At 38.6% G+C, this 19,566-nt stretch overlaps 1 protein-coding gene across 1 annotated transcript; it reads left to right on the top strand.

Moving 5' to 3' along the window:
• Nucleotides 1–16,597: 16,597 nt before the first annotated feature.
• CCDC54 (coiled-coil domain containing 54) lies at nucleotides 16,598–17,581 on the top strand. The gene has a single exon (XM_036443982.1). The coding sequence runs from the start codon at nucleotides 16,598–16,600 to the stop codon at nucleotides 17,579–17,581; it is 984 nt and encodes a 327-aa protein (XP_036299875.1).
• The last annotated feature ends 1,985 nt before the right edge of the window (nucleotides 17,582–19,566 follow it).

The following is a 19,566-nucleotide window of genomic DNA, read 5'->3' as shown; positions in this document are numbered from 1 at the left end:
ATTCATAGTAAATTAATATTTACTGTATTCCAACAAACTTAAAATGGCATTAATTACAAGCATGTTGTTAAGTATTTTAAAGAAAAAAAATCCCCAATTAGTCTATGACACTATGTTAAGATGCCTTATATTATAAGACAAATTCCAATTTCAGTGACATAAAAATGTGAAAACAGATGCAACTTTAATTTCATAAAATGTGGTACATATGACCTTAGAATTTTCCTGGTCTCAGATTATATGTATATTTTTAATAGCTGAAACAGACATTAACAAGAAAAGAGTCTCCAATTCCTGAATTACAGTAGTCTCCCTTATCTGTGGTTTCACTTTCCATGGTTTCAGTTGCTAAAGGTCAACCTGGGTCCAAAAATATTAAATGAAAAATTTCAGAAATAAACAATAAATTTGAAATTGTGCACTGTTCTGTTAGTATGGTGAACTCCAATGCCATCTCACTCTCTCCCACCCAGGACCCAAGTCATTTCTTTGTCCAGCTTATCCACACTGCATGCACTAGCCCCCCAGCCACCAGTCAGTCACTAAGAGCCATCCCAGTTACAAGATAAACTGCCACGGTATCCGGTATCCCAGTATTTGTGTTTAAGTAACCCTTATAGTAGCAATTCTAACAGTGTCACAATGCATCCATCACTCACCTGACTTCACCTTATCACAAAGGCATTATATTATCACACATTATCACAAGAAGAGTCATGCCAGTACAATAAGATATTCTGAGGGACAGAGAGAGCACAGTCACATAACTTTTATTATAGTATATTGTTATAATTGTTCTATTTTATTATGCTACTAGAGGCCTGTCAGGAGGAGGAGACAGCAGTAGGTTGGCCAGTCAGCCTGCCTTGATCAGGACCCAATCAAGGCTAGTCCAACTGGGGGGAGGGGCCCCAGATGATTGGCAGGAGGGCCCCACCCCTGGTTGGGGTGCAGGGGGCTGATTGGGTGCAGGGCTGGCCATGAAGAGGGGCTGTGCCCAGGGAGCAGGCAAGCCCCACCCCTGAGTGGGGTTGGGGGGATGGTCGGAGGTCTGAAGCCAGAAGAGGGGCCCTGGGAGGTTGTCTGGCCAGCCCCACCCCCTGATTGGTGTGTGTGGGGGTGCCAATCAGGGAAAGAGCTGGTTGTGGGGAGGGGCCACAGGCTGATCAGTGTGGTGGGGGTTTAGTGGGGGTGGGGCCAGATATGGGAAGGGGTGTTGGTGGTAAATCAGCTGGTCCCACTCCAGAATGGGGTGGGGGAGCTGATCTGGATGGGTCTGGGTGGGGGGAAGGGCTGCAAGAGGTTTTCCAGCTGGCCCTGCTCCCTATTGGGGTGGAGTGGGGGGGCAATCAGGGTGGGCCAGCTGGAAGGAGGAGCTGCAGGCCAATCAGGTGGTGGTAGCCTATTGGAGTGGCGCTGGTTGGGGGGAGGGGCTGAAGGAGGTTGATTGGCGGGCCCCAAACCCTGATCTGGTTAGTTTGCTGGTCACTGTGAGTGTCATAGTGACTGGTCAATCTGGACATTATGACATTCCGGTCGCTTGCTTTTTACATATATAAATTGTTCATCTCTTGCTGTTTCTAATTTATAAATTAAACTTTATCGTAGGTATGTAAGTACAGGAAAAAACACAGTGTATATAGGATTTAGTTGTACCCACAGTTTTGGCATACACTAGGAGTCTTAGAACTTACCCCTGTAGAAAAGCAAGGACTATAATACCTGTACTTTTGCAGGACATGTGATTATTCTCAATTACATAGGCAAATATCTAACTTGCTAATAATCAAATATTAGATAACAATAAAAAACTTCAAGCTTAATAAACATACAAAGTGGGTTTAAATTATGAACATGGTAGATAATTGATTATTTAACATTTACTACCATAATGACATTTTTTAAATTCAGAAATCTGAAGATTAATTAAATCCCCCTTCTGACTTGTAAGATATACCTTTTCTAATATTTAAATTGAAGTGGAATTAAGATATCATTGAGCCTAATCCCTGTTTTTCTGGAAATCACCAGGAAGCTCAGAGGGTGCAGTATATTCCCTCACAGGTAAGTAATGATAGAGCAGAACCGGAGCCTTTCGCTAAGGAGCCCTCTGCAAGGGGTTCTATCCACATCTTACCAGGACAGACTCCAGACTGCCACACTTTCATGGCACCAATGGTCCTAAAGCCGCTGGGAGAGAGATGATCTTTCTCCCTCTGCACAGAGATGATATGGTCTCTTCATTGCCAAAAATAATGCAGATGCAAACAAATCCAATAGGCTCAGATCTTTAGAAATGAGAAAAAATTCCTCCCTCCTATTTTTTTTTTATTTTTTTTTTAATTCTTAAACCATAACCTAAGTAGGAAATTATTGGGATCTACCAGTTCTGGGACTGTTCACAATGGTGAGGTTATGGACGGACTTGTGGCAACAGCCTTCCTCACAACACATGCCCAGTGAGAACCAATGACAATGGCACCCAGTGAGGTAGCAGAGGTGATGATGAAGAGTCAGGGAATCAACTCTAACTCCCACTTTCCACTCCCGCAAATATATGGCTCACGAATACTTACAAACAGAAAATTTAGCTATTCCATAGGAATATCAAAGAAACTAAAGTTTGCTGATGCTTGTTTTAGCTTCATGACATATAAGAAATTTTTTTGATTGTCTTGAAACATTTCTGTCTGTCTGTCTCCTTTTGTACCTCAAACTCAGTTTAGACTCATCTGGCAGCATGAGCCACCTTCCAGCTTCCTCACCCTCAGTCCTCAGGTCAGTCAGGATGCCATCAAGAGACCCAGCTGGCAGCAGATTTCTAGCTTTTCCTCCTTTTTAAAGTAACGTTGACAATTTTAAAAGAAAATCCCATCACATAGAAACATGGAGAACTTGATCCTAAAGGATCGAGATGACACTGGTTGAATACCAAATAAAAAGAAATGTAGAGAATAAATAGGATAGAAAAGATGAGACTATCGATGTGGACAAAAAAAGGGGGGGGAGGGGTTCCTACCAAAAGTATCCTCACACCGTGATCTGATCCTAAATGTCCAACTGGGTTGTCATGCCCCTGGCATATAACTTTTTAGTAAAAGGTTTATCTTTGCTTTAAGCAAACAGTCCATTGTTTCTGTGCATAGATTAATACACATTTGAAATAAACAGCCACCATCCTCAAGGGAGCACATAATCTTGTTAACTGTTCTGCAATCCAATGCTGGCCTTGCTTTCTCTCACCTTCTTGTGATCTTCCTTGCTTCCCCCTCTTTAATTTCAAATTCATAAAAGAAATTGCAAAAGTGTTATTCTCTAGGCAGGGGTCCTCAAACTTTTTAAAGTGGGGGCCAGATCACGGTCCCTCAGAGAGCTGGAGGGCCGGACTATATGAACTACTAATTCCTACTGTAACACCTCAGCTGCGCTCACTGCCCAAAAAACCTGGCGGGCTGGATCAGACTCCTCTGCGGGCCACATGTGGCCCGCGGGCCGTAGTTTGAAGACGCCTGCATGCTTCCTGACAATTATTGTCAGTTTGGCTCAAATAAACTCCTATAAAATTCTCTACAGGTCTGGATGTTTCTTAGGTTGACACCAGTAACAGACCAATTTCTTTTCCTCCCTTTTTAAATTGCTCTATCTGGACAGCAAAATGCTGGGTTACTGAGTTCACTGATTTATAGAGAATATTCTTTTTATGACAACACTTACACCATAGATGTTTATTAAACATTTATCAAATACCTATGATGGGCCAGGTACTGAGTTGTTTCTCGTCTATATTTTCTCACTTAATTTATTCCTCTCAACAACTTTATGAAGTACTATCATCTCTATCACATGGGTAAGAAATCAGGGATATAGAAATTTTTAAGAAACTGATTGAAGCACCTACACCTGGTGATTTCAGGTTACTACTCACAATGTCCTCTTAAAAATCAGGTCACTGTGTGTGTTTTTTCTCAAGTTTGTGATAAAAGAGGCAAGAAAAAAATCTCCAGTCATATCTAAATGATAAGCCCTGCACCTAACATCAAAATTTCAAATTCATAGGCTTCTTCCCAAATGCAATTCACTCTATTAGGCTTTACTCTGGGCTTTTCCAAACAGCAGGCTGAGCAATGTCATCCAAATTTTTAATGGCTCAAAATGAGCCCATTTATGTTGGATGTATGAGATGGTGAATAAATTGTGGGGGGTTTCATTTCCCAATGTCTGCATTTCAAATAGGCAAAAGAGCATGGCAAATCAGAGATAAAATATCATCCTTCCGATGGATATGATGTAGCTGTGTGGCAACCACAGTCTTCCTAATATCCAACCTCAGAATGAAATTGGCTCTCCACACTTCAGCCCTGCGTATTGAGATGGGGTCAGGAGGGTGGGGGGATGGGGCAGCTGTCTTCCCTTGTTCAGCTGGTGGCATGGAAGATAGAATGAAGAGCTCCCAAAGCAGGCAGGCAAATCCCAAAGGCAAAGGAAAGGAGGACGGAGAGGAGTTATGCCTGCCCAGTTCCTTATCCCCAAACTCAGCATTAGGCAAAGGCACTCTTCTCCCCTCAGGAGATGGAGAAAGGGCAGGAGAGATATGATAATTCTTGTCCCTTCTCCTAAAACATTGTAGTCTGAGAAGGGAGGGATCACCCCCCAAACACACACAGAGAGAGATGTGCTATAGCACTGGACTGTTACATTGCCCATTCTCTTCATTTGGGACACGCTGGGTCTCAGGCACTTCTGGGCATGAACATTTTATTCATAACAGTCAGTAGGGAATAAGAAGTGAAATGACAGTGTTCTGCTGTGGGGAAAGTTGAGCTTTTAAAAATGGAAAATATCATTGTTGCATGTTACATGTGTAAGATAGACAAATAGATGTAAAAATCTGAAATTATATAGAAAGGAAAAAGAAAATGCCCACGGTGAGTCAGGAGTAAATAGCCAATGGTTAATTTACCTCTCTGAATAAAGGAAAGCCACCAGGTGAGTCACTGTCCTGCAGCAATGACTCAGCAGATGGAGAGCCCACTTGTACAAGTGGGAAGAGGAGGAAGGAGGCAGCAAAGGGCTGGGAGTGGGTATGAAACAGGGTTTGTGTTTAATAATATCTCCTTTGTAAATGGTACTAAAAGAGGAGAGGGGAAAAGTCAAAATTAAAAATGACTTAGTTGTCCCACAGAGCCTTTCCTTCTTTCCTCCCCATCTGGGAAATTAGGCACAAGGCTCTGATGAGATAGGGTATGTGGTAGAACAGCTGCAACTGATAAAAGCTACAGGAGCTGCGATGAAGTAAGACCTCTCCCACCACCAGCACAGGATTTAAGGCTTTAATCCAACATAGTCCAGTTTAATACAACACAGTAACTAATTTCACCTAATGGTAACCCCAGCATCATACATATATATATAAAAGCCTAAGTGACCATAAGGACCAGTAGACCGAACAACCAGTTGACCGGTCACTATGACACATGCTGACCACCAGGAGGCAGATGCTCAATACAGGAATTGCCCCCTGGTAGTCAGTGCACTCCCACAGACAACCTCCCTCAGCTGGCCAACTTTCCAAGGTCTTTCCCCCGGCCAGCTGGCTTTGATTGCCCTGATCAGGACTGGGCAAGATGGCCCCTAATGGCCCTGATGAATAAATTGTGGGGATCCCACCTGTGCATGAATTTATATACTGGGCCTCTAGCTGTAATAATTAGCAAGCTAAATAAACATCCTGTGCCACCATCAAGTCCATAAAGGTCACAAAATGGTCCATACAGCTCCTCTGAGAAATCTCCACCCCTTTCTAGGGAAGATTATGAATATTTCTCCCTCTGATTGAGTACCTTACCCCCTGATTAAATGAACCTCAATAAAGGAAGCAAATCCCACTTAAGTAGGGCTGCTTGGTCTGTGCAGTAGCCCATTATCTGTTCCACTGTTTCACCCTAATAAAGTCACTTCATTTTAAACTCTATTCTGGTTTGTGTTTGAATTCTTTCCTGCACAAAGCCAAGAGCTCACTGTGGGTTGTAGCCTCTCAGTCCTCGGCCCCCCCAGGACACCTGCATCAAAAGCTTTAAGCTAGTTTGGTTTGGCTCAGTGGATAGAGCGTCAGCCTGCGGACTGAAAGGTCCCGGGTTTGATTCCGGTCAAAGGCATGTACCTTGGTTGTGGGAACATCCCCAGTGGGGGGTGTGCAAGAGGCAGCTGGTCGGTGTTTCTCTCTCATCGACATTTCTAACTTTATGTCCCTCTCAATTCCTCTCTGTGTAAAATCAATAAAATATATTTAAAAAAAAAAAAAAAGCTTTAAGCTAAAGTTGCTGCAGGAGACGTGACAGCCTCTCCACTGCTATGGGACTGAAGCCTGACAGTTCAGTCTCAGATTTGGAACCACTTCTGCAAGGTCTACTCCTAAGGCCTATCAGAATTTCATGATAAAATATTGGGTATGCCACTTCCGCTGTTTCTTAGTTCCTTAGCCCTAAGATTAAGACACTTGATTTTGTAGCTTTGACCTCCCAATACCTCTTGTAAAAGGCTCGTCATGCTCTCAACTGATCACCAGAGATAACTAGAGGGGTCACCAATGTCCATTTAATTCACTCAGCTTCAGAGACCCAGGTGGAGCTCCAGCCCTGGGTTAATGCCATCTTTCTTGGCTTTAGTTTCACTAAAACACTATATTCATCTTTATTGAAAGCCTACTGGTATTCAGCAGGCACCAAGATAGAGACAGTGAAGACAAACCAAATAGGGACCCTGATTTCATGGTGCAAAGAAAGAGATTTTCATCTACCTAATCTCACTCATTCTTAAAGGTTTTCACTGCAACCAATTCCAAACCACTATATTTCTATGGCCACCCCTTCTATGATACTGAAATAATCAACTGCCTTTACTCTGAGCAGATCATGTATTCTAAGTTCTAAAACAAAACCACCTAAAGGCTCCAGACCTCTTGGCAACAACACACCCACAACCAGGCACTGAAGTATGAGCCACCCTTCTTCTCTTTCTGTCAGGAATTATATCCTGGGGTATCCATAAATGCCTTTGGGACAGGTGATTGGAGGTTAGGTCTGTGAATCATCTAACATTATATGCAGAACTACTGTATGTACATATGCTGTTTCTAGGGGATGACTGCAAAGCTTTCTTTGGATTCTCAAAGGAATACTGGATCTTCTGTTTTAAGTTTTAAGCAATTATGTGACTTTTTTAATCATAATGAGCCTGGCATTCCTTTTTTTTTTTTTTAAGTTCTGATCTCTAATAACAAAGAATGTGATTTCTAGGAATTTTCTTTTGTTGTTGTTCTTGCTTTTAAGTGCTATTAAAAAATTTAAATGTGAAGTCCAATGGAGGTTATGGTAAAGCTTTTTACCTATTTTAGTATCTAATTACCCAAGGGCTTAAGCCAGCTTGCTCTCATTTTATACTATATTATAGAGGAGAAACTTGGGCACCTAAATAGAATGAGTGGTAATTAATTCTCATAAGTTACAGTGAGAATCATAGCCATTAGTACCAAAAACTGAAGCTGAAAATTATTGAAATAGGTGTCTAATAGAACTGTCTTGTCATTCTTCATTTCTGTCATTTGATACTTACATTATATTAAGACCATCAGAAAGAAATCTCAAATTTCCAGAAAGAGAAGAATAAAAAAAATCTAATTCTCAATATTTAGTTAAATATGTTTAAATACCTTTTATACTCTAATTGGCTTTTGGCACACCCAAAGCAGAGGCAGCAACAATATCTATTCTGGGGGGTGCCCAGGGAAAGGAGCTTTTAATAACTACTTAAAGCAATGAGTAAATACTTACAATTGTAAAAGCCTAGGTAGAGAAGAAAGAGGAAAAGAAAACCTTCAGTTTTAAGATTGCCTTTTGGGCATTTTCTATTCTATGTGTAACCAGAGAGTACAGAGAGAAATAATATATTTGGAAAGTTAAATAAGATCTTTGCAATCCAAACCCATTACAGGAGAAAGGACACATGTAGCATTAAAGAGAGAGAGAAAATGACTCTAAAATCTAACTCCAGAAGAACAAGCACTGCAGAAAAAGTGCATAATGATAATAGTTTAAGGGTTACATAAATCTAAAAATTAGACATTTCATGATAACCTCATGACACTCCTCCCACATTAGCACATGGCATTATTGCTGTTCTCGTTGCACATGTGAAATAAAGTGGGAAGAATTATGCCTAGGATGGAGAGCAGACTAATAACAGAAGGAAAGATAGAGCCAGGGGACAAATGCACATCTACTTCACAGAGGTACTGGTGCAGATTTCCTCAGAAGCATAAAATGTCATAATAACAGATGCCTCTCAACGTTAGCAGCAGCATTAAGGAAAACCAGCACAATCTTTCACATTATAATCTTTAAAACTTTAAGTCCAGAAAGAAAATAGCTTCCTGGATTTTATAGTCCAAAGTCCTGTAAAGCATCATTACAACTGAAAACCCAAACACTAAAACAGAGTTTTTCTTCCGATTAAGATATAGTAGCATATAGACAAATCCAAGTGAGACAACACAGCAAAGTACACAGCATTTATAATTAAAAATGGGAAAACTAACATTCTTCAGTTTGTACTCTTGATGATTTCTGGATTTGCTTACATTTTAAATCCCCATTCCTATATGATCACTATGTATTTTATGTCTTCTATTTTTGGTGTTTCTTAAATGAAGTTTGGTGCAATTCAGGAACAGGACAGCAAGTTAATCCAGGACTGCACTCATCACATAATTATTTCTGCTAAGTGATATAAATTTGGTGAAATCAAGGTGCTTAAATAGAATAACTCACTGAGTTTATTCACCAGTGCCATTAAAGGAAGGAGGTCCATGGTTAAGCAAAAAACACTTCACGTTTGCTTTCTCTTTCATTTCCTGGCCATTTATTTTTATGGCTACATCAACTGTGCACATCAAGACTTATAAAGCACTAGGAAGAGGGTGCCAATCATAAGCTATGGGGAGCAGAGGTTAAACAGCAGTCTTGGAGAAGGGAAACCAAGAGGTGAAGTTGAGCATTACAGAAGCTGAGCAGCCTTATGTAATCTATTACCAGCAAGAGCCAAGCATAGCAGAAAGAAAGGGAGGAAGATGACAGAGAGGAGAGATTACATAAAATACTAATGTGCCCCGAGGGTTCTGGAACTAAATGGTGAAGGGTATGTCTAGATAAGCTAGAGAGAGCCCTTTGTAAATTTGGAGTTCAGAGTATAAAGTGACACGAATAAAGAGATAAGTGCCTGAGTTCCCTAGATGGTGACAAATGCGTTTGCAGACATACCCACAGGGAGTTGGAAAACACACTCATTACCTGTGGTTCCCTGGAGACCTGAAAGACTCAATATGGGGCACATGGGAAAGTGTGCTGGGTACCTTAGTCAAGTCTATGATCAGTGCCATTAACACCAATCCTGTTACCATCACTACAGAGTTCTCTCTCTCATCCATGCCTTAGCTGTTTCCAAGTTCATAAATTACCTCTTTCTGCCTGATCTAAATTTACCTATCTTGCCATGTAACTATTGGGTCGGCAGCTAAGTAATTGCGGATTTTTAAAAGAAAATCAAAGACAATTTTTTCATGGAACTAAATAACTTTATTCTGTAATGTATTGCCCATTTTGATCAATGACCTTTTGCCATCTTTCAGGCAGCATCATAATCCCACGTTCAAAGAACTTCTGGTTTTTATTAGCAAAAAACTGAATCAGGTACGATTTGACATCATCATCATTATTGAAATTTCTACCATTCAAGGAGTTTTGTAAAGATCGAAACAAAAAGTAATCAGATGGTGCAAGGTCAGGACTATATGGCGGATGTGGCAAAACATCCCAACCAAGCTCCATTAATTTTTGCTGAGTGACCAAAGATGTGTGTGGCCTTGCATTGTCATGATGGAATACAACATCTTTTCGATTTGTCAATTCGGGCCGCTTTTCTTCAACTGCATTGGTTAATTTCGTTAGTTGTTCAATGTAGACATCAGAATTGATCGTTCGGTTGGGTGGTAAGAGTTCAAAGTAGACAATTCCTTTGTAATCCCACCAAACTGATAACAAAACCTTCTTTTGATGAATATCAGCTTTTGATGTTGTTTGAGTTGGTTCACCTGACCTGCTCCATGATCTTTTCCGCTTGATATTGTTGTAAACAACCCATTTTTCATCGCCAGTTATCAGTCGTTTTAAAAATGGATCATTTTCATTATGTTTCTTTAGCAAATCGCAGCTGCTAATGCGTTGCGTTAACTGTGATTCTTTCAGTTCATGAGGAACCCATGTATCGAGTTTTTGAACATAGCCAAGTTGTTTTAAGTGATTTTCAATGCATGTATGTGATACATGAAGCTTCTCTGCAATCTCACGTGTTGTACTGTGACAGTCTGAATTGATTATTGCTTTGATTAGGGCGTCATCAACTTCAACTGGACGACCAGAGCGTTTTTCATCTTTGAGTGAAAAATCACCAGAACGAAATTTGGCAAACCAATTTTGACACTGCCGTTCTTTTAAGGCTTCGTCACCATAAACAGCACATAACTTTTTATGAGCTTGCGATGCGTTTTTCCCTTTGCGGAAATAAAAAAGCAAAATATGACGAAAATGTTCCTTTTGATTTTCCATTTTTCAACGAACGCCAAACGAAAACTACAAAACAGATCAAAAAACTTTTTTTACTGATTAACAGCTGAATAGCCAACTATCAAATAACAAAATGTGTTTTACATTTGTACTACGTCTGCAAACCTAAAAATTCAACTGAAGCCATATATGTGTGAAACCCGCAATTACTTAGCTGCCGACCCAATACTTCAAGTCTCTGGAGAAGCAATTATTAAATCCCTATCCCAAAATGCTAAATGTCCCCTCAGGAGCTGAGAAAAGTTATCATAGATTCCCTTTATGAAGAAAGCAATGTGTTCCCCAGCCACCCATAGAATTAGGCTCAGGAGAGACCCAATGCATATCTTAATAATCATCCACAAAGGTACTCATCAATGAATAAAGATAACTGAACACTGAGTGCATGTTGGGATTGTGACACTGGAGATAAAGAGTCGAAAGCAAGTTTCTTCTCTCAAGGAACTCACAATCTAGAGGGCAGATTGGCACAACAATGGCATACAGCAATACTGTCACTGTGTGTCAATCACTAGTGGGTAGGGACACAGAACTTTCAAAAAGCTCTAGTAAGTCCACGTGAAGGATCCTGGAGAACAGACAGGAGGAATGTATTACCTGGATGTTTCCTAAAGAACTAGTAAAAACTTGCCTGGGTGATAAATACATGGAGGACATTCAGAATTGGACCCCACAATTTCAGTTATTGTGATAAAATAAATAGTATGTGAAAGAAAATGATCATTCCATCATTTCATCAGAGTTGTCCATCTTATTTGCCCAGGATTCATAAAAATTTTTAAATGCTATCCTGAGCATTTATGGACACCGAAGAGTGAAATTTGGCCCTCTCACCCCAAGTGTCCCTCTTGCCAAGCTGCCTTATCAATGGCAATGGCTCCATCGTGTCCTTCAGCAAATAATGTGGCATCACTGCCTGCCTCTTCCTCCCATATAAACACTGTGCCTTTCCTTTACCCTTAATCCCTTGGCCCAGTGCAATAGCTCTGATGTCAATTTTGTTCCTTTCTACTTCTCATGGCTAAAAGGAAAGAAAAGTAGAAGAGTTGGCTGCACTTTGGGATTCTTAATAACTACTTGGCTTGTGAAACACCAGATCAAGGCTCTCTCATTAACACATTCTTATACACTTAGGTCAGTTACCCTCTGATTAACTTTGAAAGACCTCCCTGGTTCCTCTTCCCTTAATCTTTTTTTCTCATTCGGCACATGATAAGTGATATTCAGGTGGGAGAGCTCAGGTTCTTGTAAATCTGCTCCTCAAATTTTGTTAGGGATGCAAAAGACCTTCAAAATGTCTTCATCTTCACAACCACTAAGGGTACTTGAGCAATAGTAGAGACTATCAGAGTAACATAAAGTTTCCAAATGTCCAATTGCCAGCAAAAGAGCTATAACTCTACCAACTAAAAAGAGAAGCATATTAAAAAGGATGTAAATCGGGGTAAGTTTAAAATAGATCATCTGGACTCTACCATAATAAATTTACAGTTGATTTACTCAAAACCACTAGTATTTTAAATGTTAATAATGTTATCTGTTATTAGAATCATCTCTCCAATGGTCATTCCATGCCAGTCTTTCTGACACTATAGCTTGTTGCAGTAGCTGTACTAGGAGACACAATATTGGTTTATCCGACCCTGTTTGCTGCCTTCTGGTCTCTTCTAATCCAAATGCTTTATCTGCATGGCACATGAAACAGTGAGCAGTACTTGCTTTATGCCATGGTCATATAGATAGCGGAGTGACCTCTTTACTGAGAGAGTAAAGAGACTGTAGAGCTAAAGCTTAAAGCTCTTAACCATTTCCTACTTTCATTGGAAAGATGAGTGAGAAGAAGGTAATCAGAGAAAAGGAGGAAAGGAGGTTACAAATACTGAACACCTTAATCCCCAAACCCACTCTATAAAATAGGTGCTATTATTATCCTATTGTACAGGCTTTTGAAAGGTTAGTAACTTAACTAAGAGCACTGAGTTTGTAAATGAGAACACCTTGAACTCTGAACTTTCTGGCTCCAAATACCATTCCTGTAAATGCATGCCTCTCAGAGAACATTTTTCTTCAGTGAAAATCCACCATTAGGTTCCAATCTTAAATGTTATTTTATTTCTAAATGTTTCCATGTATCTGGCAAGAATGAAAGGGTGGGAATCAGCTCATTCCCCATTTTTCATTGACCTTTTAATTATATTTATTGGGATGACATTGGTTAATAGGATCATATAGGTTTCAAGTGTACAAAATTTATATAGTGCACTGTATGCCCACTACCCAAGTCAAACCATCATTCACTTGTTGACTGCTCTTACAATTCCACCCAAATCAATAGGCTTATATCCTCCCACAATAGGTTCCCACTGTCCAACAAGTCCCAAATAGGCTGAGGCTCCTTTTCTCAACATTAATAAATAAGTAATTAGAAACCCAGATAGGTTTATGCTTTTATCAAACCTACTGGAATAATTTGCTTCATAAAATTATTCAGTGGACAAGAATAATTTTAGTTTAAAAATTTAAGTCTATTGTTCTTTATTATACAGTTGTTATATTACTATTATAATAAGGCAAGAATAGCCTTAGTAGCTTTAATAAATAAAATAAAATAACCAACCAAACATTTAGTTTTATAATATTGCTAAACAAATAAAATTTTAATCAAAATGTTTTCAATAACTATATAGTGTGATTTTTCTAAAAACAAAAAAAAGAACGCCTATCTCTTTCTGAGTTGGCAAACAGGTATTTTTATCATAATTGTCATGGCAGTAGAGATAAAATATATGAACTCTGCAGCTTGAATGTAAGGATTTTAAATTCAATTCTTCCTATTCTTTAGAAGAAAGAAAAATTACTTGATGTCTCTGAATTTCAGTTAAATAAGATAATATTTAGAACAGTGTCTGGTATGCACCCAATAAGTTTTAACTGTTATTACCCCATTTGGAATATTTGCTACAAGCAATCTCTTTAATTTATTTGAAGATTCTTGTAAAATGAGAACACCTAATCCAAAAATTCCCCCAAATTTAATGAAATTTTAATTCTAAATTTAACAATTAATGAAGATGATATAATGGTACACTTTGGAGATACTTAATTAAACATTTATTGTTTCAATCCTATAGCTTTCTTTTAGTATTCTGAACCCATTATTTTATTTCTTTCTGCTTTCAAATATTTTTATTGGCTCTTGACAAACTCATAGGCCCTAAGCACTGTGTCTACAGTGCTCTATGAATAGAATAGCCTTGTCTAAGGTGAATGGGGCAGCTCTGAACACTACTCAAGTACTATTCCTTTGCTAGTCTGCTTCCTGGAAAACATTTTTTTTTTTTCTCAGCAAGAGTTTGGAAAGTTTTCCAGAAGTTTTCATGAGGTTTCTAAACAGAGACTCAAAGATAGGACAATCAAGGAAAATCCCAGATATCATTGATGAGCCAAAATTCTTAAATTACTTTGGCTTAAATTCAGAGTTTGTACCAAAACCTAAGCCAAAACTAGCCCTGCAATTAAGCATAAATAGAAGGAAGAATGATTTAGTAGAGGGTTGGGACTGGCACTGATCCTATAAGGAATATCCTTTTTCATAAAGTGGAACTGCACCTTGAGAGACAGCTTTAACATGTGGTTTAAATTCCAAAATATCCAGTCTTAGGTGACCAAAGAAAAAAATTAATGTTTACCTCAATAATGTATATGAAATAAACAAAACATTTAATATTTCAAAGGAATGAATTTCAAATATTATTATTCTTAAAAGCTGTAAGAAGAAACATAAAAAAAATGTCTGCTGTTTTTTTTAAAGCTTAAGGCCATGGTTCTCAAGGTGTGGTATACAAGGCATGATGAGAGCAAAAATATTTCAAAAACTATCAGGCGTCTTCAAACTACGGCCCGCGGGCCACATGCGGCCCGCAGAGGAGTCTGATCCAGCCCGCCAGGTTTTTTGGGCAGTGAGCGCAGCCGAGGTGTTACAGTAGGAATTAGTAGTTCATATAGTCTGGCCCTCCAGCTCTCTGAGGGACCGTGATCTGGCCCCCACTTTAAAAAGTTTGAGGACGCCTGAATTAGACTATACCATTTTGACATTTGCATTTTGCCAATTGCATTGCAAAAGCAATGGTGGGTAAAACTTAGCAGAAACCAAGGCAGTGGTAGTAAACTGTATCAATAGAAAGAAAAAAAGAATACAAGGAAATTCCAGTTTAGCTTTAGATACCCTTAATGAAGGAGAAAAAAAATTAATTTTCTTAAATCTCACCCCTTCAATATGTCTTCTTAACATTTTGTGTGATGTAATAGGAAGTACACACAAAGCACTTCTGTGACTTACCAGTGAATGGTGGATATCTTCAAAAAAGTATTTATCTGAGTTACAAACTAAACTATTGCTTTTTTTCATGAAATATATATATTTATAGATAGATGATAGATAGATAGATAGATAGATAGATAGATAGATAGATACTTCAGAGGGGAAGGGAGAAAGAGGAAAACATCAATGATGATGGAGAATCATTGATCAGCTGCCTCCTGCACACCCCAACTGGGGATGTATCCTGACCAGGAACTAAACTATAACCTCCTAGTTCACAGGTCAACACTCAACCACTTAGCCACACCAGCCAGGCATGAAACATCATTTAAAATTTTTTAAATTGCTGAAACCGGTTTGATTCAATGGATAGAGCATCGGCCTGCAGACTGAAGGGTCCCAGGTTCGATTGCAGTCAAGGGCATGTACCCAGTGGGGTGTGTGCAGGAGGCAGCTGATCGATGTTTCTCTCTCATCAATGTTTCTAACTCTCTATCCCTCTCCCTTCCTCTCTGTAAAAAATCAATAAAGTATATATTTTTAAAATTTAATTGATTTTGAGAGAGAGAGAGAGAGAGAGAGAGAGAGAGAGAGAGAGAGAGAGAGGAGAGGAGAAAGTGTGAGAGAGAAACATCAATTTGTTCTTCAACTTATTAATGTATGCATTGATTGATTTTTGTATGTGTCTTGACTGGGGATCAAACCCACAACCTTGGCATATGAGGATAATGCTCTAAACAACTGAGCTACCTGGCCAGGACCATGGAATATCATTTTTACTTGAAAGAAAAACTAGAAGCAAACTATAATAATTCATATTTGGGTATTTGGCAAGCATTTTTAGGAGAAAAATAGATGGAAGGACCTTAAGGAAAACAGCCTACAAGCTTAATTAATTTCAAGCTTTTCGGCTAAAATTAGAATTTTGAAAAATTTTATCTGCTACCATGAGGATGGCCTCTTTCCAGTACTCAAAGACTATTTTCTTCATATACTTTAACCAAAACAACATTTCACAATAGCTGTAATGCAAGAAGCAGAATCCAAGTGTCTTCAACTAATTCAGGTATTTAAAACATTTGCAAATATATAAACAAAGTCACTTTATTAATTTCTTATTTTGGAAAATATAATTATTTTGTGTCAACATGTAATATTGTTATTATTTTATTAAATTAATATCCTAAGACTCTCTTAGTTTTAATTTCTAATAAGGAATATTAATTGATATAACCAATATAAACAAAAGGTTTGTGGTCTTCAATTTTTATGAGGGAAAAACAGTTTTGTGACCAAAATTTTTGAGAATTACTAGCATAAGGTTAAATGGAATCTTAGCTAGCAGCTATTGTGACATCAGAATCAGGTCAATAATCACCACATGAAAGAGTCCATGCAGTTAACCATTATTCACAAGCACTGCCCTGAAAGAAGCTAACCAACTATGAGTACCTACCATTGCCCTTCATGTTCTCCATAAGGCATTCCACAATGTTACCAGGAAGACATGCAACAAATAGTAAGAGAAAGACCATTTAATTCTAACATTGCTTCTTTCTTTGATTCTCATCAGGTCTCCCACCATCTTGGCTCATAAAAGATGTACAAACATCAAGCCAAAAGAGTAAAAGCAGCTGCTGGGAATATGTGTCCTTTAAACCTCTCCAAGATCAGACAATCTCTTAAAAATGTTTACAATAAATTTAATAACCAGCAACCAGATTCAACTAGAAATCCAACTATAACTTCCTCTGGTTGTGATCAAGATGACAGTACTGATGAAGAAATGAGTGTTATAGGAATGCTCCAAGATATTAAAACTGCCCAAATTGACCTCCTCAGGAAAATGACTGACATTGTCAGTGCAGTATCAAAATTCCAGGAAAAGACTGACTTTCATCATAAGCAGATGGAGGTACTAGAAACCAGAATAAATGTTAATGAAGACAAGCTATGCACAACAACTAAAGATATCTTCTCTATGAAAGAAAACATTGATGCTTTAAAGGAGAAGATAACAGAGCTGGAAAACCAGCATTCTTCTCCCAGCATATATTGTTCAGAAGTTCTAGAAGGAGAAAAGGGTAAAGAGGTCATGGATCTACTTCACAAACTCATACAACCACAAACTTTGGAGAACACATTGGCTTCTACAGAGTCTGAAATCTCTTCAGCAGAACCAGAGAAAGTGCCTAGTTATTCTGATCCCACTGATCATCTTGAGGAAAAAATAATTTCTCCCAAAATTAAAATTCTGAAGCAAAGTAATCATCAAAATGCATTAAAAGGCTTTAAAAGGGCAAAGTCAAGCATTTATATTTACCCAGACATTAGTACATGGATCAAACTAACTTTTGTCCCTGGAGGAAAGTGGAGATTTTTTCTCAGTGCTACCAAGTTAGAAGAATTCACCCAGTGGCTTCTTTCTAGACCAACCATCCCTCCTGAAGAACCACAACTCATAACCCAGAGACACTGTCCACTCACTGGACCTATTGTGAGCTTGACCACAATCTGTCTCTCTGTTTTCAACTACATTTACTGTCTCTTTGGTTTTTTAAAGGAAGAAATAACTCAACTATAGATGTAACCTCATGGCTGTAAGCATTCACACATCTTTCTGGTTGCTGTGAACTCCTTGCTCACATTTCTATATGTCTACAGTAAGTTAAGGCATATCATCCCACTGGACAACTATGGTGCATTTTCTGTTAATTTTCTTGTTTTCTCATAGGCAAAATTCATAAGGCTCATCAGTGCCCATTTCTTAGATAATGAAGCAAAAATAAAGGGGTCATCACCTAACTTAGTTAATGAACTCTACCAATATAGTCTGATGCTGTTAAGTTACAAATATTCATGGTAAATATACTACATTAAGTTATTCCTAGTTAATAATTTGAAATGGGGCTTTCTTTGGCAATAAGCTAAGAACAACCTAGTTTCAATTGAGAAAAAGGTACTAAGGCAGGTACAAAGGAAATTAAGGGAAAGATATTATGAAAAGACACAATATTGTCTAATATCAGTATGTTTTTTATTTACAAGTGCATTTTACTTAATCCTTCCTTACAAATGTGTACACAAATAATTTTTAAATATGTCTCTATGTAATAGGTGCAGCATGGAAGGTTCTATCACATATCTACTTAACACCAGGCTATATGTTAAATGGGTTTGTTTTAAACCCATTTAAAACATGCTATCAAAGTCAAGTATCATCTTGGAAAAGGCACCAGCAATCTATGTATTTAGTCACTTTCAGAAAAATCCATAAAGAACAGCCAGATTTCTAGTTCAGCACCTTGGGTGTGGTCCTTACATCAGAGAGTAACTAGGGGAGATAGGCCATGATACAGGCAAACAGATCACAGGTGGATTCCAGGAGACTGAAAAGTGACTCAACTGGTATTTTCTGGGTCATCTGAGCCTCTGTATATTTACACATGCTTTCACCTTACATGACTACTTAGCACTTGCTTATTGTTTCAACAGAGGCAAAGAATTTAGGGAAAGAGCATAGGGCTGGGAATCAGAAGATCTTTGTTCTGAACAGTTTTAAATCCTAGATTTACAAGCTTTATTAGTTCATCTCACCCAGGTATGTTTTGTCATCTGTAAAAAAAAAAAATGAATCATTCTATTAACTTAGTACATACATCTTCAGTGTTCAGTAATAGCAAAGGGTCATGGAGGATAAAAGAAAAAGTAGAGGATGTTCCCTGTATTGTAGACACACAACACTGAATAGGATAAATAGAATGTGTGCACCTATAACTCTAATGCATGAGAGATAGGGATGGGCAACAAAGAGCAATATAAGAAGTATTCCTAGTATCAGGGGGTGAAAAGGGTGATGACTCTTGTTGTAAGGAAGGAGGCAAGGGGAGGAGAATGTGGTGAGGGCAGTGTACCAGGCAGAAGGAAAACTGAACAAGAGCACAGCAATGGAACCTGGAGGGAATGTGGAAAATCAAAGCCACCAAGTATTTTACAAACATAAAGTACTGATAGGCTATTATATCATCCCTTTTATGGGTCTCATATTTCTCTTCAGTGATCCCCATCATGTTCATTTTAAGCTGGCTTTTATCTGAATAAGAAAGTTAGAGGAGGAGAAGGTGAGAATAGTACCACACTATTTACTCGGTCACAAAATTTTCCTGAAGATGAAGGTCCTTTTAGTTTACCCAAGATTCCTGTGAGGAAAGAGGATTTTGCTTTTGAGTCAATTATTTATTATCACCACCTAGGTGAGCTCTCAACAACTCATTAAAATTAGAACTCAAGCCCAGCTGGTGTGGCTCTAGTGATTGAGCATCGACCCAGGAATCAAGAGGTCACTGGTTTGATTCCAGGTCAGGCACAAGTCTGGGTTTCAGGCTCAATCCACAGTAGGGCGCAATGCAGGAGGTAGTCAATCAGTGATGTTTCTCTCCCGTCAATATTTTTATCTATCTACCCATCTCCCTTACGCACGCTCTCTCTAAAATTTAATAAAGGAAAAAATAAGTAAAAATTAAATTAGAACTCAACTTGTAACTACATGTGAGAAAATAATTTTTCACC

Source organism: Pipistrellus kuhlii, unplaced genomic scaffold, assembly GCF_014108245.1.
Source record: "Pipistrellus kuhlii isolate mPipKuh1 unplaced genomic scaffold, mPipKuh1.p scaffold_m20_p_2, whole genome shotgun sequence".
NCBI classification, from domain to species: domain Eukaryota; kingdom Metazoa; phylum Chordata; class Mammalia; order Chiroptera; family Vespertilionidae; genus Pipistrellus; species Pipistrellus kuhlii.
Note: the sequence above shows the minus strand (reverse complement) of the source record. Positions and strands in the feature narration are given on the sequence as shown.

What these genes read in the sequence shown, in the direction of transcription:
- CCDC54 (XM_036443982.1), top strand. Translation starts at nt 16,598, where the DNA reads ATGTACAAACATCAAGCCAAAAGAGTAAAAGCAGCTGCTGGGAATATG.